This window comes from Tursiops truncatus, chromosome 19 (genome assembly GCF_011762595.2).
Source record: "Tursiops truncatus isolate mTurTru1 chromosome 19, mTurTru1.mat.Y, whole genome shotgun sequence".
Lineage (NCBI taxonomy): Eukaryota > Metazoa > Chordata > Mammalia > Artiodactyla > Delphinidae > Tursiops > Tursiops truncatus.
In genome coordinates this window covers 40671630-40695523 of record NC_047052.1, presented here as the reverse complement: position 1 = coordinate 40695523, position 23894 = coordinate 40671630, and the positions used below count along the sequence as shown (strand labels likewise).

Here is a 23894-nt window from a genome sequence, read left to right as displayed (position 1 = left end):
TGCACATGCAAAAAAAAAAATGTGCACTTTCAAGGTAGAAAACACAAACACAAGCATCTGTAGTATCACCCGCCATCCTGTCTCCCAGAGATCATTTTGATTCGTGACTGTCTGAAATGTCAGCATGCTTGTGAGTGTGTGTGTATAAGATAGACGATGCTGTGGGGATCATACTTTTCTGTACGGTGCTTTTTTCACTCGGCGACACGTAAGAACATTTCTCCATGGCAGAGTTTTTTTACTGGTTGCACAGTATCCCATCCTGTAGATTGATGCACCATGGACTCTTCTGTGGGCGTCTAAGGCTCTTTTCTCCTACCTTCTGTGGCTGGGGGCTGGACTGGAGCCGAGTCCCCTCCAGGGGCTACCCCAGAGTGTTTGGAATCTGCAGAGTCTGACTTCACGTTAGCACTGGTTCCCCCCAAGCAGAAAAATGCCTCCCGGCGTGTCTCGTGCCAGGGGATGAGAGGGTGAAGTAATGCCATGGCTTTGCTTGCAGGGTGTGGAAAGCCCGCTCTCTTCCCTTCTGTTCTGTAGGGCAGGCATCCCTCATCGACTTTCTGGTTTCCAAGGGCGCGGTGGTGAACGCTACAGACTACCATGGCTCCACCCCGCTGCATCTTGCGTGTCAGAAGGGCTGTCAGAGCGTGACGGTGAGCATCTGGGCTCGGACGGGCTGGCTCTGCACGCGGCTTTGCAGGGCTGGCCCCTCCTGTGTTCCACACTGGCTCGGTCGGGCCGCAGGGAGGGCTGGGGTCTCAGGCACCTCACGGAGGGTCTGCTGGGCAAAAGCTATTAGGTATAGGTTTGAAATGTCATGGTAATACGGGGGAGGAAGGGTGGGGCTGTAGATTTTTTTAATCTCTAAACTTTTTTTTTTGTATCATACTTTTTAATAATGAGATAGGATTTTCCTTCACCCACCCCCAAGATTCTAGAAATATTTTAAATAGGGTCCCAAGATGGACTTTCCCGTAGACTTAACATCTACTGATGAGAAGACGGGCCAGAAACTAGAAAGACAAAATTATTTTGCCGATCAGTGACGTTTCAATTTCAGCTTAAGTTGTTTGGTACATAAAGTGCCTCAGTTACTGCTAGTGATTGATGGGGGTTGTTTTTCTTTCTTTCTGTTTTTCTATTTTTAACTTTTATTGGAGTAGAGTTGATTTACAATGTTGTGTTAGTTTCACGTGTTCAGCAAAGTGAATCAGTTATACATAAACATATATCCACTCTTTTTTTTTTTTTTTTTTTTTAGTAATCTCTAAACTTTTTATCAGGAAGGATGAGAGTGATGATAATATTTTTTGCTTTGATTTTTTAAAATTAAAAATAATTTTGGGGGCTTCCCTGGTGGCGCAGTGGTTGAGAGTCCGCCTGCGAATGCAGGGGACACGGGTTCGTGCCCCGGTCTGGGAGGAGCCCACATGCCGTGGAGCGGCTAGGCCCGTGAGCCATGGCCCTGAGCCTGCGCATCCGGAGCCTGTGCTCCACGACGGGAGAGGCCACAGCAGTGAGAGGCCCGCGTACCGAAAAAAAAAAATTTTTTTTGTTTAAAAGTATAGTTGATTTACAGTGTGTTAGTTTCAGGTGTATAGCAAAGTGATTCAGGTATATATGTGTGTGTGTATATATATATATATAAAATGTGTTTCTCTCTCTATATATAATATATATTCCTTTTCAGATTATTTTCCATTGTAGGGTTGATATAATTTTAATTGTAGTGTAAGTAGATAAGGTTGAAAATGGAGACCAGCGACTTCCCGCTGTGAGGCTCTAGGCCGTGCTCCTGAGGAAGCACGCGCCTGCACTGCCGGGCTTGCTGGTGCTCACTGCTCTCCCCTCTCCTTTGGAAGCTGCTGCTGCTGCACTACAAAGCCAGCGCCGAAGTGCAAGACAACAACGGCAACACCCCTCTGCACCTGGCCTGCACCTACGGCCACGAAGACGTGAGTGGTCCTTGCTGCGCCGAGGGCGGCCGTGTTTACCCTTTTTCACAGAGAAAAGTGAATTTCCAGTCGGTTGAATGTCGTATTTTATGTTGACAGTTATTGGAACATTTGGCATATAATTTTTTTAATTAAAAAATTTAAAAACACATTACAGATGCTGTATTGAAATAACAGAAATCTAAAACATAATTGTCTTTTCCTGAAATGAAATCATGTGCATTCATCTCCGCTGCCATCTGCTTCTTACCTTTCTTCATACTCAATTTTTACATTTTATATTTTTAAAGAAATATCAAGGAATTTCATCATTTCCATGTTTGCTTAATATTTAACTCTGTGTGTGTGTGTGTGTGTGTGTGTGTGTGTGTGTGTGTGTTATTCTTTTCCTAACCACCCTCTCTCACTTCTCTCCATGCTAATATCCAGGTAGATTTATACAGATGTGGGTTGAGCCTGGGTTAGGTGGTTGATGAGCGAAAACGAGATCATACCCTACACGATTTTATGCAGCTTATTTTCCTAACTTAATCATGGGCATCCCATAGGTCAATAAATGTAGATCTAACCCGTTCTGTAATCGCGACACATAGTCTATGACGTGTGTTGTGTCAGGGTCCTTAAGACCACTCCCCAGTTCAGTGGTTCGCTAGGAGGGCTCACAGGATGAGCATATGGTTGTATGCACAGCTGTGATTTATTGCAGTAAAGGGACACAGAGCAAAGTCAGCCAAAGGGAGCGTCCAAGGATGAAGTCCGGAGGACACTAGGTGCAGGCTTCCACGCGCATCTCCCTGTGGAGTCACTCAGGACAGCTTATTCCTCCAGTAACGGGTCGTTAACAACACGTGCAAAGTGTTTTCCTTCTGGGAAGCTCATTGGGGACTCAGTGCCCAAGATTTTGGTTGGAGGCTGGTCGTGTGAACACCCTTTTGCCTAGAACATTTCAACATTCCAGACTCCCAGAAGGACAGCAGGTGTTCAGCATAAACCACTGTTGGGCAAACTAGGCCCACTGAGCCCCTCTCATCAGTCAGGGGACTGTGAGAACACTCCCCAGATCCAAGCTCCCAAGGAGTATCGCAGGTCAAGGGGGCCAGCCTTGCAAGCAGGCCTTTCCGGGGATGGCGGTCTCAGGCCTGCTCTGGTGACTCCTTTCTGCACATGATGTGTGACAATTTATTCAGCCATTTCTTATTGATTGGCAGTTGGGTTCTTTAAAAACAAAAACAAAAACGATGTGTCCTGATCAGGTGATCTGGAACCCTGGAGGGCTAATGTTCTGTTACTGTATGTTTGCTTGGCAGATGGTGCCTTGATCGAATTGGGACGTGGGCCGAGGCTGCGGGCTGCACAGATCTGCCCAAGGCCGGGCCTGTGAGTTCACAGCGGCCTTTCCCATTCTGTTTGCAGTGTGTGAAGGCTCTGGTCTACTATGACGTGCAGTCCTGCAGACTAGATATTGGTAACGAGAAAGGAGACACTCCCCTGCACATTGCTGCCCGCTGGGGTTACCAAAGCATCATAGAGACGTTGCTACAGAACGGAGCGTCCACAGAGATCCAGAACAGGCTGAAGGAAACGCCCCTCAAGTGTGCGTTAAACTCAAAGGTAGCCTTTTTCATCTCGGAGCAGCAGTATGACTTTAAACGATATCAGCATCCGCAGCTTAGGTCTTGGCCGAGCTGTTCAAAGCGTGCATTAGTCCCCAAGGCTAGAACTTGGCCGCATCTTCTCTGCTGCACTCGGGACCTGGTCGTTCATGGGTTTTACCTATTCATCTTATTTTCCATCTTAGTAGGCGATTTTCACAGTGTCATGCCAAGAGCTGCTCCCAGCAGAGTTTGCCCCGGCCTCTGAGTGCTGTTGGTTTCTGGGCAAGTGGAGTGAGAGTAAATGGACGGTGGCTCCGGCCGGGAAGAGCGGGGACAGGGTGTTGGAAGCAGCAGGCATCGGCTCTGTTTTCCTGTTCCTTCACCCTCAGCGCCTAAAACTTTATTCTGATTTGGCCAACTTCGAACGTCGTTGGGTGTAATTTCCTTCATAAATGATTCATTAATGAACTACTAGCCCATCCTGCTGGTAACTTCTGGAAGCACGTAGTTTGGGGCCACATGTCATGCACTGCTTGCTCATGAGCAGGTGGGGAGCGATGGGAGCTTCCAGAGACCAGGCCTTCCCAGCAGCAGCTCTGTTGCTGGGAACAGCTTCCAGAGGTCTCGCCTCCAGGCAGCAGCTCTGTTGAAGGGGTGTCCTCAGAGAAACGTGTTTGGCCAACTAGCCAGAGGAAGCCCAGGGCCACGTGCGACGGCCATCCGAGGTCCTGATGCCCAGAGCATCCCGGCTAGTGGCTCCCATAGGTGATGTTTTAATACAGGTCTCCAAATGTCTCCCTTTGCACAGGGCCTACTTTCTGCCTCTTGATGTTTTATAATTTCCAGTCCTCTTCTAGGGAGTTCTTTTAGTTTGTTCATGTCTTCTTCTAGGAGTAGCACAGTTTTTGTTTTTAAACCACTTTACTGAGGGATGATCGACATACAAAAAGCTGTACGTATTTAGTGTATACAACTGTTGAGCTTGGAGACAAGTCCACACCCATGAGACCAACACCACAATCTGTGCCACAAATACATCCATCGCCTGCAGAAGTCCCCCCCGCCCTCTTTATTGATCGATTATTATTATTATTTTGTGTGTGTGATAAGAACACAACATAAGACCTGTAGGAGTGTGGGGTTTTTTTGTTTTTGTTTTTGTTTTTTGCCATACGCGGGCCTCTCACTGTTGTGGCCTCTCCCGTTGCGGAGCACAGGCTCCGGACGCACAGGCTCAGCGGCCATGGCTCACGGGCCCAGCCGCTCCGCGGCATGTGGGATCTTCCCGGACCGAGGCACGAACCCGTGTCCCCTGCATCAGCAGGCGGACTCTCAACCACTGTTCCACCAGGAAAGCCCAGGAGTGTGGTTTTTGAAGGTTTAAATCCCTGCTCCTGACCCGGGGGCCTGAGCTGCCCATGCCTTCACGGGGTCTCAGCTTTGTAGCAGCCAGAGCCATGGGACTGGGTGATACCACCCTTGGCCTGAGATGCCCATGAGGGGCTGAGGGCACCTCTGCACTGGAGCTTCTCCAAAGGCCTTTCCAGAGGGAGTTCTGCAGACACAAGGAGCAGATGGCCTTCTGGGCTCAGCTCCGAGCTGGTCCCACTTAAGGCCCGTGGCTGCCAGTGGAAAGGTCACACTTCAGGCCTGTGGACCACCAGCCCAGGCCGGATGAGGCAGCCTTTGGGGCCCCTCTGTGCCTGGGCTTCCCTTGTCCGCTGAGCCCATTCGTGGGGAGCACTGGCTTCTGCTGTTGAAATTAGCGTGGTCCTGAGTAGGTTCCCGCCTGCTCTGGGCCTTGGTGTCCCCCCTGTCTCTCCGAGGGCCTGGCTGGGCCACGCGGCTTTCCAAGGAGGTGGGCGCAGTGGGGCCATAGGAGTGATGAGAACTTGGCGACCCATCTCAGTACTTTTCGCGTCCCCTTTGGCCTCCTAGATTCTGTCCATGATGGAAGCCCACCATCCGTCCTTCGAGAGGGGGCAGAAGTCTTCAGAGGTAAGAGAACGGGGCTGCGCTTGCCGGCCCTACTTGAGACCAGCCTCTGTCTGGCCCTCACCCACCCCTCACCGGGCTCCCTGGCTGCAGGTGCCCGCGCGGCCCCCTCAGTGCCCCGTGGATTCCGTCAGCCAGGGCTCCTGCGCTTCCAGCTTCTCCTCCGCGTCGCTGAGCTCCAGGCAAGAGGAGCCCAGAAAGTTCTACAGGGAGGTGAGGCCCCAGACCGGAGGGCAGAGAGGGGCGGGGGGCGGCCTGTGTTCTGGGGGCCAGTTAGAGAGCCCCTGGGGCAGCGTGTCTGCTGTGGTGAAGGTCAGAGCCCTCGAGGGGAGCCTGGCCAGCCTCACCCTACTTGCCCTTCATGGATGGACGTGTGTGTGTGTGTGTGTGTGTGTGTGTGTGTGTGTGAGAGAGAGAGAGAGAGAGAGAGAGAGAGAGAGAGAGAGAGAGAGAGAGATATGGGAAGGGGGTATTCTAAGAAAAGTACAGGTAAAGTCACCTGTAGGTCCACTGCTTTAAGATCATTTTACGAAGTAAATTCTCTGCCCTTATCCCCCTCTCCGTCAGCACCCCTGTTAACCTGATGTGTCTCGTTCCTGACTTCCTGCAGACTTTATGTAGACGTGTACATGTTTTCACACATTGCGTTTTGTAAAGCTGACTCAGCCTGTTTTGTTTGTCTGTGTGTTTTTTTCCGTCTAACCTACCTTAGACCTTGTCCATTGTCAGCCCACAGAGCAGACCATGGCGTGGATGTGCCCATCCCCTGCAGGTGGGGAGCCCTCACTGACTCCGCCCCGGGCTCCTCCTTCGCTGTCACCCCCAGGCTGTGACCTGCTCTCGGAGGGCCCAGTAAGCCTAGCTCGATGCAGAACCGCAGGAAAGAAAGCCAAGAGGCATGCTCCAGAGTCTAACAGCGGCCTGGAGGCGTTCCTGGGGGGGTGCCCTCCCTCATGGTACCTGTAGCTGGCAGATAATGAGAGCTGAATAGATGCAGTTCTGAAGGGTGGCTGCCCTCTTGGGAAGCGCTCGTGCTCCCAGGTGGCTGTCGTCCCACCGTGCCACATGAATGGCAGGTCATCTTATAGACCTTATGCGGAAGGTGCGGGGGATGTGTTTGAAAGATACCGAATGAGATCAAGAGACACATGAAAGCTACTAGGTTTTCAGAAGGTTTTTATTATTTCTATTCTTATTGTATTATTATAAGTTTCCTTACATTCTTTTTTCTTTTATTAAGGTAGAAAAGCTTTTAAGAGCCATTGCTGATGGAGACCTAGAAATGGTGAGTTTTTAGAAGGAATTTCAGCAGCTTGCTCTCGGCTTAAGCAGCTGTGCTCGTGTGTCTTGTCTCCAGGTGGGTCAGGAGCTGTCAGGGTTCTTTGTTCACGTTCACGCAGAAGGGGTGCATTTCACGAGTACTTGCTGATGGGGTGTGACGTGCCCCCCGCAAGTAACGAGGCAGATGGAATAAAGCTGCAGTGTGAGCCTATCCCTGCCCTTTAGACGTTCATATTCCAGGAGGGCAGCGATGTTGGCAAGAGGACCAGCCTGTGTCCAGGGGCACAGAGCGCGGGCTCGGGCCCAGAGTCCACTAGCCGGGAGCAGGGTGAACAGACCGGGTGGGGAAGGGTGGAGGTGGCGAAGGGGAGGCCAGAGCCCAGAGGGCGTTGGTGTGGCCCTGCAGGAGTTGTGGGCGGTGTGAATCCCTGGCTGGGAGGCTGAGTCTCAGACTTGGGGCTCCAAGGGCTCACAAGCAAGTGTCCGAACGAGATGGTGCTAAGGTGTCAGGGAACATCTATGATGAGATCACTGGAGACGCCTGTGGGCAGTTCCCCTGGCTTGCCTTTGGCTTCCTGAAAGGAATTTTTTCTGTCTTCCATTTTAAAAGGAGGGGTAAATTAGCGCTTACCAGATTAGGAGGCCTGAGTGGATCAGATTTACAAGAGCGCTTCATAGGGATGTGTATTTCAAGAGTGCTTTTTGCCAGTGATGGAGCTTGAGGTGGTGGACAGCAGTTCCTGGCATCTGATCACCACAGCCTGCGGGGTGTTGAGAATCGGAAGGTAGTTGGCAGTGTCTCAGCCTCTGCCCAGAGGCCACTGTAATCCTTCAGCCTGACGCGTGGTTACTCGGGGCGGGGGGAGGACACAGGCGTCTGGATCTGGCTGTTGCTCCCTTAGAGAGACCAGCCCCAGGGCACCCAGTGTTCTCGGGGGGAAGCAAAGAAAGAGTGTCTCAGGCTCCCTGTGAGCCGCGGCGAGAGCCAGTGTGGAGAAGAGACTGTGACCATCCCTGCGTCATGATGCGTCTGCTCTGTGCCCGAAGCTGCCGCCCCTCGGCTCCCTTACCCCCGTCTTGTTCCTTCTAATCACCAAGAGGAACTGCCCTCGGTCCGGTCCATCCCAGCCAGTCTGTTAGGTGAGGCCCCGGTTCAGGTGAGGGCTTTGGCGTTTCCACCCTGAGGAGCATCTGTTGTCGGAAACGTGGAAGGGACCTGGAGCGGGGGATGTTTGGGATTGAACGGGGTCTTCCTGGGGCCCTTTGTCACTCCTTGCAGGCTTTTGCTGACTTCCTCAGTGCTCAGAACCAGGCCTAGAAATGTATTTATGTTGTTTTCTTTTCTCACGTTTAATATCCTAGAAACTTGTGTTTACTGGAACATAAATTTGACCTGTTAGGGTCTTTTCGGTGCTTTCACCTGTGGGCTAGGGCATTAAAGTGGAAAGGACACTGGCGTGGCATCAGAGAGCCTGTGATTAGGTTCTGGCCACCACCTCCTCATCCTGTGGCCTTGAACAAGTGGCTCCCAGAGTGAGTCTCCTCCCCCGTAGGATGAGACGGACCAGTTGTTGAAAGCGGACAGTTAGATGACGTAAGAGGAGGTGCTCATGAAATGCTCCAGGACAGGGCTCTAAAGCCATCACACTGAAGCAACACCGCTCTGCCCCTTTTTAAGATGGAAGAAGAGAATCTGCCGCAAGCTGCAGAAATGGGAGCTCAGTCTCTCTCTGTCACTACTGAAAGGATTGAGAAAGGCTTGAGCATGGGTGAACCCTGGAATCCTCAAGAGGGAGCAGCCATCATTTATAAGTTACTTTGGTGGTTGAGGAAATGTATCAATACGTCCTGATTAGAGAAGTGTGTGTGCGTGTGTGTGTGTGTGTGTGTGTGTGTGTGTGTGTGTGTCTAAGATACCATAACTTGTAAAGAAGCTGAGGATGGGTTTTAAGTCCCTATTTCTCCTTACTGCCCGGCGCCAGGTGCGTTACCTGTTGGAGTGGACAGAGGAGGACCCGGATGAAGCGGAGGATGCTGTCAGGGCGGTGGATCTTGAATTTTGTCACCCCTTGTGCCAGTGCCCCAAATGTGCTCCAGCTCAAAAGGTTTGGCTTTTCTTCTGTTGGGGGATGGGCAAATTCTTCTTTTTCCCCTTAGGAAAGTTGTCTGCTTCTCAGCCAGCTAACGGCCGAGTGGCTGGTTGTAGGTGTCCCCTGAGATACAGCTCAAGGTAGAGGAAAGTGGACACTCATGCAGGATCTGGCTCCGGCTGCCTGCTTTCTGAATGGGCAGATCAGGGAACAGGACCATGAACGCGGGCTTAGTGTTTCAGTGGTTCTCAGGGCCCCTGAGTCACAAGGCAGGAGCTTATGAACAGACATGCCCGGGGGTCTCCGTCCATGTGGCCGTGGTCCCTTGGGAGGATGCAGGCAAGAGCCCCTGCCCCCTGCCTTTGCTCACGTTGGTGCACCCTCTGCGGGAGGACCCTCCCTCCAAGCACAGAGAAACCCCTGTGCCTTTTACCCTGTTTCCCCCATGGTAATAGCCTGCAAAAGCACAGTACAATATCCCAACCAGGATATTACCATGGATACAGTCCATCCGTCTCACTCAGGTTTCCCTGCTTTTATTTGTGCTTGTGTGTGTGTGTGTGCGCGCATGCCTGCACGTGTGTTTATTTATGCGTTCTGTCTAGTTTTGTTTTTTTCTTTAATTGTGGTATAGTTATTTTACAATGTTGTGTTAGTTTCTACTGTACAGCAAGGTGAAGTAGAGTTCCCTGTTTTATACAGCAGGTTCTCATTAGTTATCTGTTTTATACATATTAGTGTATATATGTTAATCCCAATCTCCCAATTCATCCCACTCCCCCTTTCCCCCCTTGGTGTCCATACATTTGTTCTCTACATCTGTGTCTTTATTTCTGCCTTGCAAACCGGTTCATCTCTACCATTTTTCTAGATTCCACAAATATGCGTTAATATATGATATTTGTTTTTCTCTTTCTGACTTACTTCACTGTGTATGACAGTCTCTAGGTCCATCCATGTCTCTACAAATGACCCAATTTCGTTCCTTTTCCTGGCTGAGTAGTATTCCATTGTATATATGTACCACATCTTCTTTATCCATTCCTCTGTTGATGGACATTTAGGTTGTTTCCGTGTCCTGGCTATTGTAAATAGTGCTGCAATGAACATTGGGGTGCATGTGTCCTTTTCTTAAATAATTAATTAATTAATTAATTTATTTATTTTTGGCTGTGTTGGGTCTTTGTTGCTGTGCGTGGGCTTTCTCTAGTTGTGGTGAGCAAGGGCTACTCTTCGTTGCAGTGCACAGGTTTCTCATTGCAGTAGCTTCTCTTGTCGCGGAGCACGGGCTCTCGGCACACGGGCTTCAGTAGTTGTGGCACACAGGCTTAGTTGCTCTGCAGTGTGTGGGATCTTCCTGGACCAGGGCTCGAACCCATGTCCCCTGCATTGGCAGGTGGACTCTTAACCACTGTGCCACCAGGGAAGCCCTGCATGTGTATTTTTGAATTATGGTTTTCTCAGGGTATATGTCCAGTAGTGGGATTGCTGGGTCATATGGTAATTCTATATTTAGTTTTTTAAGGAACCTCCATACTGTTCTCCATAGTGGCTGTATCAGTTTACATTCCTACCAACAGTCAAGAGGGTTCCATTTTCTCCACACCCTCTCCAGCATATATTGTTTGTAGATTTTCTGATGAGGTCCATTCTAACTGGTGTGAGGTGATAGCTCATTGTAGTTTTGATTTGCATTTCTTTAATGATTAGTGATGTTGAGCATCTTCTCATGTGCTTCTTGGCCATCTGTATGTCTTCTTTGGAGAAATGTCTATTTAGGTCTTCCACCCTTTTTTTTTTTTTTTTTTGGCTGTGTTGGGTCTTCGTTGCTGTGTGCAGACTTTCTCTTTTGTCATTTCAAAAACTCTTTGCAGCGAGCGGAAGCTACTCTTTTGTTGTGGTGCGCAGGCTTCTCATTGCAGTGACTTCTCTTGTGGTGGAGCACGGGCTCTAGGTGCGCGGGCTTCAGTAGTTGTGGCATGCAGGCACAGTAGCGTGGCGCATGGGCTTAGTTGCTCCGTGGCATGTGGGATCTTCCTGGACCAGGGTTGGAACCCATGTCCCCTGCACTGGCAGGCGGATTCTTAACCACTGCACCACCAGGGAAGTCCTCACACCCAGTTTTTGATTGGGTTGTTTGTTTTTTTGATGTTGAGCTGCATGAGCTGTTTGTATATTTTGGAGATTAATCCTCTGTCCATTGATTCGTTTGCAAATATTTTCTCCCATTCTGAGGGTTGTCTTTTCATCTTGTTTATGGTTTCCTTTGCTGTGCAAAAGCTTTGAAGTTTCATTATAGGTCCCATTTGTTTATTTTTGTTTGTATTTCCATTACTGTCCTGCATTCTGTTTAGTTGTATCACATGTGTAGGTTTGTGTGTCCACCACCGCATTCAAGGTACAGAACAGTTCTCTCATCACAAGGAGAATAACTCATGTTGCCTTTTATAATCACACCCACCTCTCTCCCTGTCACCCCAGCCCACCATCCCTGACCCCTGCCAACCACTAATCTGTTCTCCAGTTCTAATATTTTGTCATTTCAAAACTGTTATATGAAAGTCATCATACAGCATGGAACCTTTGGGGATTGGATTTGTTCACTCAGCCACATTTCCAGGTTGTTGTGTGTAATCAGCGGTTTATTCTGCATCGCTGAGCAAACTCTAAACACACCACTGGGCTAGAAGAATAGTTTTAATTTAATCACAGCATGAAGCAATTTACTTTTGTGTCTCTTTGAGAAATTACAAAAAGAGAAAAAGATAGTAGGCTTTAAAAGAGCAAGGAACATAAATTTATCCAATAAATTCAACAGATGCTGCAGTGTGTAATTCAGTTTCTTGCTACAATTAATGAACTGTGAGGTGGGGGAGAGCAGAGTGGGTAAATGCCCAGAAGGACAGCAAAGACACAGTTACTGCTTCCAGCCATACAGTCACTGATGGGCCTGAGGGCTGTGCTACTTCATTCACATCACATCCTTTGAAACAGCATCTGCCTTTTTAATCCCTTTGTTTTTCACAGCAGCCCACCTTGGGGAAGTCTGTTTTGGACTGTACATATCCAGCAGCATGCGGACAGAAGAAAAATTGTACATCCCAATGTACACAGTACCCTGTAGCTGAAAAAGCTACAAGTGAATGAAAAACTACAAGTCATTTCAATATTCTTAGGTTAGAGACATCCATGGTGAAGCTTTTTAGATAAGGTAGTATTATCTTGCAGTACAAAGGATAACACCACTATATCTGTTTTGTAAAGTCACATTAATTTTCTTAGCATGGGACATACACATTGAGTTAGACAGCTAGCACATGCATGAGCACATGCTGTGTTTACAACGCCATTTACAACTGCTCAAAAAAAACATGAACTACTTAGGGATACACTTAACAAGACATGGACAGGATCTGTATGCTGAAAATCACAAAATGATGAAAAAAGTCAGAGTGCGTAAATACTTAGGTGTATCAGATCATGAAGACTCAACCTAGTAAAGATGTTATTTCTCCCCAGATTGATCTACAGTATTTTTTTGTTTTTGTTTTTGTTTTTGCGGTACGCGGGCCTCTCACTGCTGTGGCCTCTCCCGTCGTGGAGCACAGGCTCCGGACGCGCAGGCTCAGAGGCCATGGCTCACGGGCCCAGCTGCTCCACGGCATGTGGGATCTTCCCGGACCAGGGCACGAACCCGTGTCCCCTGCATCGTCAGGCAGACTCTCAACCACTGCGCCACCAGGGAAGCCCTGATCTACAGGTTTAATGCAGTTCCTATCAAAATCCTAACAAAGTTTTTGTAGACATAGACAACCTTATTTTAAAATTTATATGGAAAGGTGCAGGCCCTAAAATATCTAAAACGATCCTGCAATGAAGAATAAATTAGGATCACTCTACCCAATATTAAGGCTAACTATGTAGCTACAGTAATCAAGACAGTGTGGCCCTGGTGGAGGGACAGACACACAGATCACTGGGACAGAACAGAGAACCCAGAAATAGACCCACACATATATAGTCAACTGAGGTCTGACAACAAGCCGGTGGGGGAAGGACGGCCTTTTCAACAAACAGTGCTGGAGCAAGTGGACATCTTCAGGCAAAAAAATGAACCTCAACATAAACTCACACCCTGTACAAAAATTAACTCAAAATGGATCACAGACTTAACCGTAAAATGTAAAATTATAAAACTTTTAGAAAAAAACAGGAGGAAATCTTTGGAACCCAGGGCTAAGCAAAGAGTTCTTAGACTTGACACCCAAAGCATGATCCATAAAGAGCAAATGGATAAGTTGGACTTTAAATTGTAAACTTGTCCTGTGGAAACCCATGCAAAGAAGCTATACAGGCAGATTACAGACTAAAAGAAAATACCTGGGCTTCCCTGGTGGCACAGTGGTTGAGAGTCCGCCTGCCGATGCAGGGGGCACGGGTTCGTGCCCTGGTCTGGGAAGATCCCACATGCCGCGGAGCAGCTGGGCCCGTGAGCCATGGCCGCTGGGCCTGCGCATCCGTAGCCTGTGCTCCGCAGCGGGAGAGGCCACGGCGGTGGGAGGCCCGCGTACCGCAAAAAAAAAAAAAGAAAATACCTGCAAGCCACATGTCTGACAAAGGGCCAGAATCTAGAATATAAAGCACTTTCAAAACTCGCTAGTAAAGAAAGAAAACAAACCAATAAGAAAATGGGCAAAGAGAATGAAGAGACATTTCATTGAGGAGCATTTAGATATGGCAAATAAGCACATGAAAGGATGTTCAAGGTCACCACCCATCAGGGAAATGCAAATTATAGCCACAGTGAGATAACACTATGCGCCTATCAGAATGGCTAAAATCAAAATTAGTGAAAAGTGACACCACCAAATGCTGGTGAGGATGTGGGGAACTTGGTTCACTCATCCATTGCTGGTGGGAATATAAAAGCCACTATGGAAAACAGTGTTTGTCGTCAATTCCTTATAAAGCTAGCCATAGAATTGCCATGTAATTACCATATGATTCAGCAATTGCATTCCTGGGCATTTATCTTAGAGGAATGGAAACTTATATTCTCACAAAAACCTGTAAACAAATGTACACAGCGACTTTATTTGCAGTATCCGTGAACTGGAAACAACCCACGTGTCCTTCAGTGGGTGAACTGCCAAACAAAGTATGGCAGGGGCATGCCACGGGGCACTGTTCAGCGATAAAGAATAAACCGTTGATTACATGCAACACCTGGAATCAGGACATTTGGTAGTCTCCTGTTTTTGGCTTTGTGAATAAAGCAACTGTGAACATTTGTGTACAGTTCTTTGTGTAAATATATTTTTACTTGGGTAATTACCTAGGAGTATAATTGCTGGGTTATGCAGGAGGTATATGTTATCTTGAAATGACCAGTTTTCCTCAGTGATTGTAGCATTTTTCATTCCCGCCAGCAGGGTGTGAGAATTCTAGTTGCCCCAAATCCCGGTGAACACTTGGTATTTTGACTTTTTAACTTTAGCCATTCTGGTAAGTGTGCAGTGCTATTTCCTCATGTTCTTCCCTTCTACTTCTTCATCTGCTTGTTTTTGATTTTTGAAGTATAGTTTATATACAGTAAAATTCACCCTTTAAATTTAGCATAGCTTTTTAAAGAGATAACATTTTTAATCATCGAAAAGTGAACTAGATAACCCAAGTATTAATCCTTGATCAATCACAGAAAACATTGACATATTAATTCCACTATCAAATATATGATTCAACATTACAATTTAATGTTTGTTTTTAGTTCTACTGGTTTGTTTTGTTTGCCCTCTTAATTACTGATGGACTGTTCTTATCTCCTCATGATTGGTTTTAAAACCATTGTGAATAAAAGGGAAGTTCCATGATAAAAATGAAGGTGAACTTCAGAGATAAGTAGCAAACAGTTTTCTGAGGTTTGACAAACGAATGTGTAACCACCAGCACAGTAAAAATATAGACTATCTCTATCACCCAAATATTCTTTCCTGCCCCGTTGAAGTTTGCCATATTGCATGTTGCATCCCCTGACCATCACCGACCTGCTTTCTGACCCTTTGGTTTTGTGATTCCTGATTTTGATTTGCATTTCTCTGAAAACTACGGATGTTATCTTATATGCTCATCGACCGACCATTCAACCGTCTTCTTTTGTGAAATCTTTTCACATCTTTTGCCTATTTTTTTTTCCTTTTGCCTGTTTTTTTTTTAAAAGTTGGATTGTCTTATTGAGTTGTAAGAGTTTGTTTTGTTTTGCTTTTAAGTTCTTTTTGGTACAAGTCCTTTGTCAGATACACATATTTGCAAACATTTTTCTGCCCTTCTGTGACTTGCCTTTTCATTTTCTTACTTGCCTCATGCGAAGAGCAAACATTAAACATTTTTATTAAGTCAGTTTATCAAACTTTTTTTATGGCTTTTGCTTTTTGTGTCTTATCTAAGAAATCTTTGCGTATCCCAATGTTGCAAAGATTTTCTTTTGTGTTTACTTCAAGAAGTTTAATAGTTGTAGCTTTTACATTTAGGTCTGTGATGCATTTTAGTGTTTGTGTTTGGTGTGAGGTAAGGGTTGATGGGCGGTTTTCCCATATGTGGATGTCCAGTTGTTTCAGCACCATCTGTCAAACAGACTTTGCCTTCCCCGTTCAATTGCCATGGCATAAAACGGTATCATTGTAGGGGACTTGCTTTCTTGAAAACAGAAGTTAATCCTTCGATGTATCATACCTTTCTAAAGTAGTAATTCACCTGTGGGCAACCCGATTCAGGATGCCGCTGTGATTCCAGATTTTACAGAGGGGCTGTGAGGGACAGATGGCTTCAGTTCCTTCAGCCGGGTTCCTTAAGTACTAACAACATTTCCGTTTCCACATTCTGTACTTATTAGAAGTTGGCAAAGATTCCTGCCAGTGGGCTTGGTGTGAATGTGACCAGCCAGGATGGTTCCTCCCCACTGCACGTTGCTGCCCTGCATGGTCGGGCGGACCTCCTTCTCCTCCTCGTGAAGCACGGTGCCAGTGTGGGGGCCAGAGACGCAAAGCAGGCCGTCCCACTCCACCTGGCCTGCCAGAAGGGCCACTTCCAGGTATGGGTCCTGGCTCTTGCGCAGCGTGTATAGGGTTAGAACCTCACTTGGCAGGAGTGCTGCCGAGGGAAGAGTTTGCTTACCGGCCCAGAGGATGGGCCCATTTCCTTCCTCCCAGCGCCGAGATTCTGAGATGCACACGGTAGGACCACTCAGCAACAGAACACAGAACCCTGGGGCTTCTGGGGGTGGAGCCAACCCCCCTCCCACTGGCATTCACGTCTGGCAGCACAGAGGCTGTCATTCTGATTCTGACCCCAGCCGAGAGCTGTCTCTCTGATTCTTGGGTGTTGGTCATCTGTGCCAAACAGTTCAGTATCTATTTTTTCATTTTTCCTTATTAGTTCCACTGTAAGGTTTTTAAAGCTAGGAACCATGTTTTGGGTAATGCCTAGCATTAGTTTTCTAACATGTGAAACTGGAGTAATAATTACAGCTCTCCACAGAGGAGACGGAATGATTAAATGAAAAACACGCGTGCCTAGTACACCACCTCCACACACACAAGACCCTCAGCAAATGTTAATCCCTCCCCTTTCACTGGTCTGCTTTCTCCTGAGGGTCAGACATGGATCTAAGAGTCTTCTAGATAAGCTTACAGAAAAGTCAAAAGAATAGCAAGTTAGATGATCTCTCCCTGCAAATTTTAATTAAAGTTGAACACTTTTCTTCTCCGACCTAGGTGGTGAAATGTCTACTAGATTCTAATGCAAAACCCAATAAAAAGGATATAAGTGGAAACACACCCCTCCTTTATGCTTGTTCCAGAGGCCACCACGAAGTTGCGGCACTGTTGCTGCAGGTAAGGACCCCCTCGCCCCCAGCCCAGGAGCTGCTGACACGGCTTGGTGACGGGCATCCCGCCACGCGGCGGGCCTCTGGCAGCGCACCGGGGAGGGGCGGGGAGGGAGGCCGCTTGGCTTTTGCTTTAAGCTAGCCCTGGGGTGGGGAGCTTTGCAGTAATGGGGTCTCAGCGTCCGAGCTGCATCAGGGATGCAGAGTTAAGGACTGAGACGCCGCTTAGACGCCGCTTTTGCTAAGGTTTGGATCTTGCCTCATTTAACCAGGTCAGTTGAATTGTCACCTGCAGTGTGAGCTGAATGTCCTTTTATGTCACTGCTCCTTTTTGCCTCTCTTGATAAAGGGTATATGTGTTGACTGTAGAATTTTTAAAAGTAGAGAGAAACCCAACTTTTCCATAACCCTGTTTCTCAAAGGCAACTAACTTTGGTGACTTCTTAAAAATGTGCATAGTTTAGATCACTATTGTTTTCTATCTTGTTTTAACTTAACATAGAAAACTGTTTATTTTATTTATTTAATTTTTATAATTAATTAATTTTATTATTTATTTATTTATTTTTGGCTGTGTTGGGTCTTCGTTGCTGTGCGTGGGCTTTCTCTAGTTGCCGCGAGCGGGGGAGCTACTCTTCATTGCGGTGCGCAGGCTTCTCATTGCGGTGGCCTCTCCTGTTGCGGAGCACAGGCTCTAGGAGGGCAGGCTCAGTAGTTGTGGCTGGCGGGCTCTAGAGCGCAGGCTCAGTAGTTGTGGCACACGGGCTTAGTTGCTCCGCGGCATGTGGAATCTTCCTGGACCAGGGCTCAAACCCACGTCCCCTGCATCGGCAGGCAGATTCTTAACCACTGGACCACCAGGGAAGTCCGAAAATTGTTTATTAAAACCTCAGTTTTTAGTGGTTGCATAATTATGGATGTACCATGGTCTTTTTTTTTTTAACTGTTTCTGCTCAATACATTTAGGTGACTTATTTTTTTTCCTGTTATAATGATAAATGCTGCCATGAATATCTTTGTACATAAATCTTTTCTCCTCAGTATTACTTTTACTCCTAACATCTTAAGAAGAATTTCCGACATACAGAAAGTTGAAAGAATGTTATAGGGCACACCCATATAGGTACCACATCGATTCAACATTCCTTCTGATTGTGCCGTTTCTCTCTCTAGCATGGGGCCTCCATTAATGCTTCTAACAATAAGGGCAACACAGCACTGCACGAGGCTGTGATAGAAAAGCACGTCTTCGTGGTGGAGCTGCTTCTGCTTCATGGAGCATCAGTTCAGGTCTTGAACAAGAGGCAGTGCACAGCTATAGACTGTGCTGAACAGGTAGGTGGGAGCGCTTCACTGCTGAGAGCATCCCAGGCTCCCTTACAGCTCACGGGGATCCCCTGTGTTTAAACCAGATCTGAAAGCGCAGTGGTCAGACCTCTGACTTGCCGTGCCAGGCTGAGTAGGTGCGCTGGAAGTCTGCGAGTGTAGCTGCATCCCTGGTCCGTGGTCACCTGATCAGAGGCGGCCTGCTGGGGCAGTTTTCAAAGGCCTGGTTAGAGGTGCCCCCACCCACCACAGGCCTCGGCGCCTCTGGCATACAGTCCAGCAGTTAGGTACTCGCGGGGAAGAGCAGGTTGACACAGCATCCTGGTCTCACCCTCCCTGCACTGGGAATATGCCTGTGGTCCTAGCAGCACGAGGGAGGGAGTGTGTGCAGTTAGCGAACAAACCTTGAGTTCTGTAAGGAGAAGTATGATGTGCGGTTTACTACCCTCCCAGTGCGTGGACGTGCGCCATGGAGAAATGGTGAGGAAATAGGAGGAGACTAAAGGAGGGACCTCTTTACTGTTCCTCTTTCCATGTTGAATCTTTATCTAGTTTCCTACTCAGGTAGACAACTACTAGGCTGTTAAATGACACCACTGACATATTAAAGTCACCATAAATCCAACCTACTTATAGGCTTAGTATATTAATTTCTAATTTTCAGTTGTGTTTCTTAACAGAATTGAAAAATTTTATACTTTCAATTTAGCACTTTCTCAAATGATGAATATCTTTTATTGAGCACTTACTATGTGCTGGGCGCTTGATAACCTCATGATAACTCTACAGTAATAGATCCTGTTCTTGTCAACCCAGTTGCACAGAGCAGTGAAACACGGGCCCAGAATACCACCTAGTAGAGGGCAGAGCCAGCCCCCAAATGCAGTGCTGTTCTTCACCACTAGGCTTTATGGCCTCAAAGTTTTGTCTGTAGCTGCTTCTTAGCTTTTCTGCCCAGCCATGCCAACACTGACATTTAGATCAAAACCAGGCAATAACCTGCTGAGAAAGCATACAAAACGTTACTGTTACCTTTTTCCTTTCACATTGTAGAATTCAAAAATAATGGAATTGCTTCAGGTAGTACCAAGCTGTGTGGCCACGTTAGATGATGTTGGAGAAACAGACCACAACGAGTACGTTACTGTCAAGATCAGGAAAAAATGTAAGAACTCACATCCTTTCTGTAATTCTCAACTTGGGTTTATTTGGAAGTTCATGAGTCGTTGGTTGCTGGTTTTCACTTAATTGTAAATGTAAAACAATTATAATCATGACTGGGGGTGGGATATAGGCACCAAAGAAATGCACGTTATATCCTGTTTCATCCGTCCTGTAACATACATTTCATCCAGAAATGTACGTAATATCCTTTTCCATCCATTGTTTGGATACTGGTTTTCTGCTTGATTGTGATGTTCCCTAAAGAGGTAAGATGGACACTCTGGGCATTACCCTGAAGGTCAGGCCTCTACTCGCCAACCAGGGAGGAGGAACCACCTCTGGTAGTTTCTTTCATGTCTCATGTTCTGAATCCAGGCCTTTTTCTCAGCACTTCCTGGACACCTGGGGTAAATGCTACCTTTAAAGAATTCTTTGTTAATCTGCAGGTGTACAGAGGTAGATGGTCATTAGAACAGCAGCTGCTAAACAGGAGTGGGGCTGAAGTATTTTCCTCTTTTTAAAAAGTTGTTCCAGTTTAGATGGGGTCCTTGTTCAACTTTTTAAAAAACTGCAGTTGTAGTTTGCAATGCAGTAATGTGAATAAGCCCATTCACACATCTGGATAATCCTGAGGCTGTCTCACCCTAGTTGGCTGTGCCTGGGGAATATCAGTGTGTTAAGGATTTATCTTTGTTTCATGGGGGTTCACACAGTAATAAATAGGTATCTACTAATACGTTTCTGTAATCAAATGCAGTGCTTAAGTTCCTAAATTTTGTTAGACTTTAACAAAAAGAAGGTTGAAAGTTTGCATCTGTGCTATAATTTTTAAACAATTCTGAAACTAGTTTGGAAGTTTTCAGATGTTTATCCTTTTATCTACAGGGAACTCCAAAATGTATGATCTACCAGATGAACCTTTTACAAGACAGTTTTACTTTGTCCACTCAGTTGGTCAGTTTAAGTGAGTATAAGATTCGAGTTGATTTCTGTGCTTTTGACCTTAGCTTTACTTACAGCTCAAGCAGGTTATATGCAGCTTTAATGGGTTATAAATAAATCTGCACTCATCAAATGCTGCCGCCTCGTGGCCAACCAGAGTATTTCGCACCACTATCCCTAACGTTTATTTTAGTTTGTTTTGGGTTTCAGGGGAAGGACCTCAAGGGAGATTATGGCAAGAGATAGAAGTGTCCCTAATTTTGCTGAAGATTCTTTGCATGAGGTGAGTTATTAAACACTGGCTTATAATCTTACTTTTTCAAGCCTGAATTTTTCAAAACGAATCCATGGTAAACACATTTCTCATTTCATTATTCCCTTCACTGATAAGAGTTACTAACAATTAAAATGAGTTCCTTAGTGGCATGGTCACTTATTGTTATATTTAATAATGCGTTTCTGAGCTGAGAAAGGAAAGTGAAGAAAAAGTGGGGACTAGTTGTATTGCATGGAAAGATGCTGCAGTTTACAGTGTGCATACCTGATGAACTCTCTCACATTTTCCTGTGGAAGCAAATTCACTAATGTGTTAATCACTAATGTAAGGAAGAAAACACATTTGTATATAGATGGGTAGAAAACTTCAAGTATGGTGTAAAGTTGCTCGTATAGACAACTCTGTATGTGGCCGTCTTCCTATAGCACTGTTTAATTCTCCTGCTTTACATTCTGTGGTGTTTTTAGGTGGCCCTTCTCTGAACACATGGCTTGGCTTGGCTTTTTTTTTAATTGAAATATAGCTGATTTACACTGTTGTGTTAGTTTCTAGTGTACAGCAAAGCGATTCAGTTACGTATTCTTTTTCACGTTTTTTCCACTATAGTTTATTACAAGATATTGAATATAGTTCCCTGTGCTATACAGTAGAACCGTGTTGAAACACGGCTTTTCTTATTGCTGCTTGCCAATATAATATATGCCTTATTTATGAGAAATCGAATTTATGGTATGTGTGGCATAGGCTTGTTGGAACAAATACACTGAAGTTCTAAATCTTTTAGAGAATTAGTGATTTTTGTTAAGATGACTCATTTTGATTTCATAGTTAATCTTCCATGGCTTTGCTAATAGACCTGCTGCTGGCTGGGAAACCTGCAAACTTTGAAATCTGCCTGGGTTCAATCAAGTGTTAGCGTTCCCCTTGATAGCTGGGGGACTTAAGGCAGATTGCTTAACTTTTGCTGATCCTGTTTCCTCAGCTGTATGTAAAATGGGGATAACAATAGTACACACTTGTTAGAGTTGTAAAGATTAAACGTGAAAACATGTAAAGCGTTTACATTGTGTCTGATACATGGAGTGCGCAAATGTCATACTTTCACCGCAGGGATGTTAAGAGTTGAAATTATGCCTGGAAAGTACTGAGCACATTGGATGGCACATAGAAGCACTCTATGGGAGCTGTTATTATGTGGGTTGTTTCAAGTATAGCACAAATGTGAACTGTTTGAATCATACCTTTTCTTTAGCCAGGGAGGCAAAGAGTCACTCGGAAGCAGAATAACCTGCCAGACCAGAGCAGCTCTCAGACAGCTGACAAAGGAAACGATGGTCAGCCGGAGAGGCCTGGACCGAGACAAACTGCTCCCGGACAAAGGCGAATGCTCCGTAGACACATAGTCAATGATGCGGTTGTACCCAAGGGCCCAGAGACTGCTGGCAACCTGACCGCTCCCCAAGAGGCTAGCATTTCCCAATCTTAATAGTAATAAGGAATTATCTACTGCCAAGAAGTGAGTCCTCAACAAGAAGATGCCAAGCCTGAGTACAGCTTAGAACTAAACGAACTTACTGTTTGTCTTGAGAGAAAAGCAGAAAGGTCCTGAAAGCTTTTCTGTGGCAGATGGAAAGAATGCAACAACAAAAAGCTATCACCATCTCTTTCCTCTTCAAAGCTAATGGATACACTTGAAAAGGAATGGACAAAAGTTCCAGTAGTGTCCAGATCCTTAAGACGCTTCTTCTTATGTATTAGGGTTCCTTGGTTACAGTGAGGTTTCATCACCAGATTCTGACCTCCTTCTACTGAAAGGTGCTAGACCTCTGGGATGTGTATAAACTTGCAAACCACAGCTAAAAGAATTCCTCCCTCTGCGATAAGCTGAAGAAAAGCAATTTAGGTTTCATGGTACCGTGGAGGCCGGGCGGAAATGTTGCATTGGAATGAAGGAGATAGGACCTGAAAAATGTCCCTTTGCAAGCAACACTTGAACCCAAAGATGCCTAAATGCCATTTTGATGCTCATTTTAGTTGAAAGGACACATATGACATGTTCTACACTATGTATGTGGGGAAAGTTGGGTATAATTTTTTTCTAAAAAATTAAGTACAGATAATTGATCACTGCACTTATACACCTGTAGCAGTGTCTCTGGGAAAATCCCTTTCCATTAAGAGCCTCCCTTAAATGTCACACCTGATGGATGGTTCCTGAACTAGACAGTAGACTTGGCACACCTTTTCTTAGTCTTTTGATTCAAAAGATTCAAAACTTACAGCACAAACTAGGTCAAAGTTACCTTAAATTAGAATTTATTACCATTTATTCCTTTTTATAAATTTCTATAGCTTATACTCATTTTTTTGTTATCAATTGGTCTAGAGCTGCAAACATGGGTTTGTCCAGAGTACATTTTCAAACAACTTTGTAATAGGAAAATGGTTCTGTGCACGTTCTTGGAAACACTTGCGTATGTACAGAAGGGAGGGGCTGATTATTTTTCTACAAAGTAATTTATGATTTTTAATTTTCTAATGTGCCTTGGACATGTGCCAAATGATGGAAAAGAAACAGTAAACTTTATGATTCTTGAGCGTGTCACGGTGTACTTTTTTGAGTTTGTTTTGCTAGGGAGGTGTGTTTCTCAGCCTTTCTGCTGTGAACATGTGCTTTGTATATGGAAAAATCTTCCCCCATTGGATGGAGATACATTTTATTTTTCAGTTATAGATGTAAGTACGACTGAAGCATGTAAACTGGATCATCCGGAGAGCATTACCCATGTACCCTGAGTAGGGCTGACCTAATCCAGTAAGCCCGGTGTCTAGGGCCCCCACAAGGATGTTTGAATTTCCTTTAACATCAGAAGAGCAAAACCGAATATAATACAGCTTCTTAGCCCAAACAGGAAACAAGCACTGTTGCTTTGTAAGTTTCTTTGTTCTATTTTTACTCCTTTCCCCCACTTTTAATCAAAACCACCTCATTGACTTAGGTTGCTGTGCTTCTCTACCATCCTAATTAAGAAACTTGACCCTACGCGGCTTATCAGCACCGCCATTTCCAAGGTTCAAATACATACATTTGACACCACCGAATTTTGGGGGTGGTGCAATATAATATTGAAAACTTTCACATATACCCCCAATTAATTTCTAACAACTGTCCTGGCTGGTAGAATTGTCAAATGAGGAGCCAGGTTCATGGAAATAATAATGGGGCTAATTTGTTTGCACCGTCAGAGCTGGTGGGTCAGGCCCTGGCTGGCAGTGTCACCTGAATTGGCAGATTCCGGCTCAGCGTGCCCTTCATCTGGAGATGTAAATGCCACGAATGGGACTGTCAGTCTTAGGGGAGAAGATTCCTCTTGAGCTACTTTGGTA

General features: G+C 45.9%; 1 protein-coding gene across 23 annotated transcripts in view; it reads left to right on the top strand.

Annotated features, from left to right (window-relative positions):
* The window catches only part of ANKRD27 (ankyrin repeat domain 27), a 52778-nt gene extending 29669 nt beyond the window's left edge, over positions 1 to 23109 (top strand). For 12 of the 23 annotated variants that reach the window (XM_033845512.2, XM_033845513.2, XM_033845496.2 and 9 more), the window contains 15 exons: positions 538 to 653; positions 1863 to 1955; positions 3369 to 3566; positions 5489 to 5548; positions 5639 to 5758; positions 6275 to 6397; positions 6786 to 6830; positions 8809 to 8931; positions 15806 to 16003; positions 16686 to 16805; positions 17972 to 18133; positions 19178 to 19289; positions 20174 to 20252; positions 20441 to 20513; positions 21760 to 23109. In XM_033845512.2, the coding sequence (XP_033701403.1) occupies positions 538 to 653; positions 1863 to 1955; positions 3369 to 3566; positions 5489 to 5548; positions 5639 to 5758; positions 6275 to 6397; positions 6786 to 6830; positions 8809 to 8931; positions 15806 to 16003; positions 16686 to 16805; positions 17972 to 18133; positions 19178 to 19289; positions 20174 to 20252; positions 20441 to 20513; positions 21760 to 21993 (1856 nt within the window). In that variant the 3' untranslated portion in view covers positions 21994 to 23109. Of the gene's footprint in view, positions 1 to 537; positions 654 to 1862; positions 1956 to 3368; positions 3567 to 5488; positions 5549 to 5638; positions 5759 to 6257; positions 6398 to 6785; positions 6831 to 8808; positions 8932 to 15805; positions 16004 to 16685; positions 16806 to 17971; positions 18134 to 19177; positions 19290 to 20173; positions 20253 to 20423; positions 20514 to 21759 lie in introns of all 23 variants that reach the window. The other 11 variants (XM_033845510.2, XM_033845503.2, XM_033845507.2 and 8 more) reach the window with 11 other exon arrangements.
* The last annotated feature ends 785 nt before the right edge of the window (positions 23110 to 23894 follow it).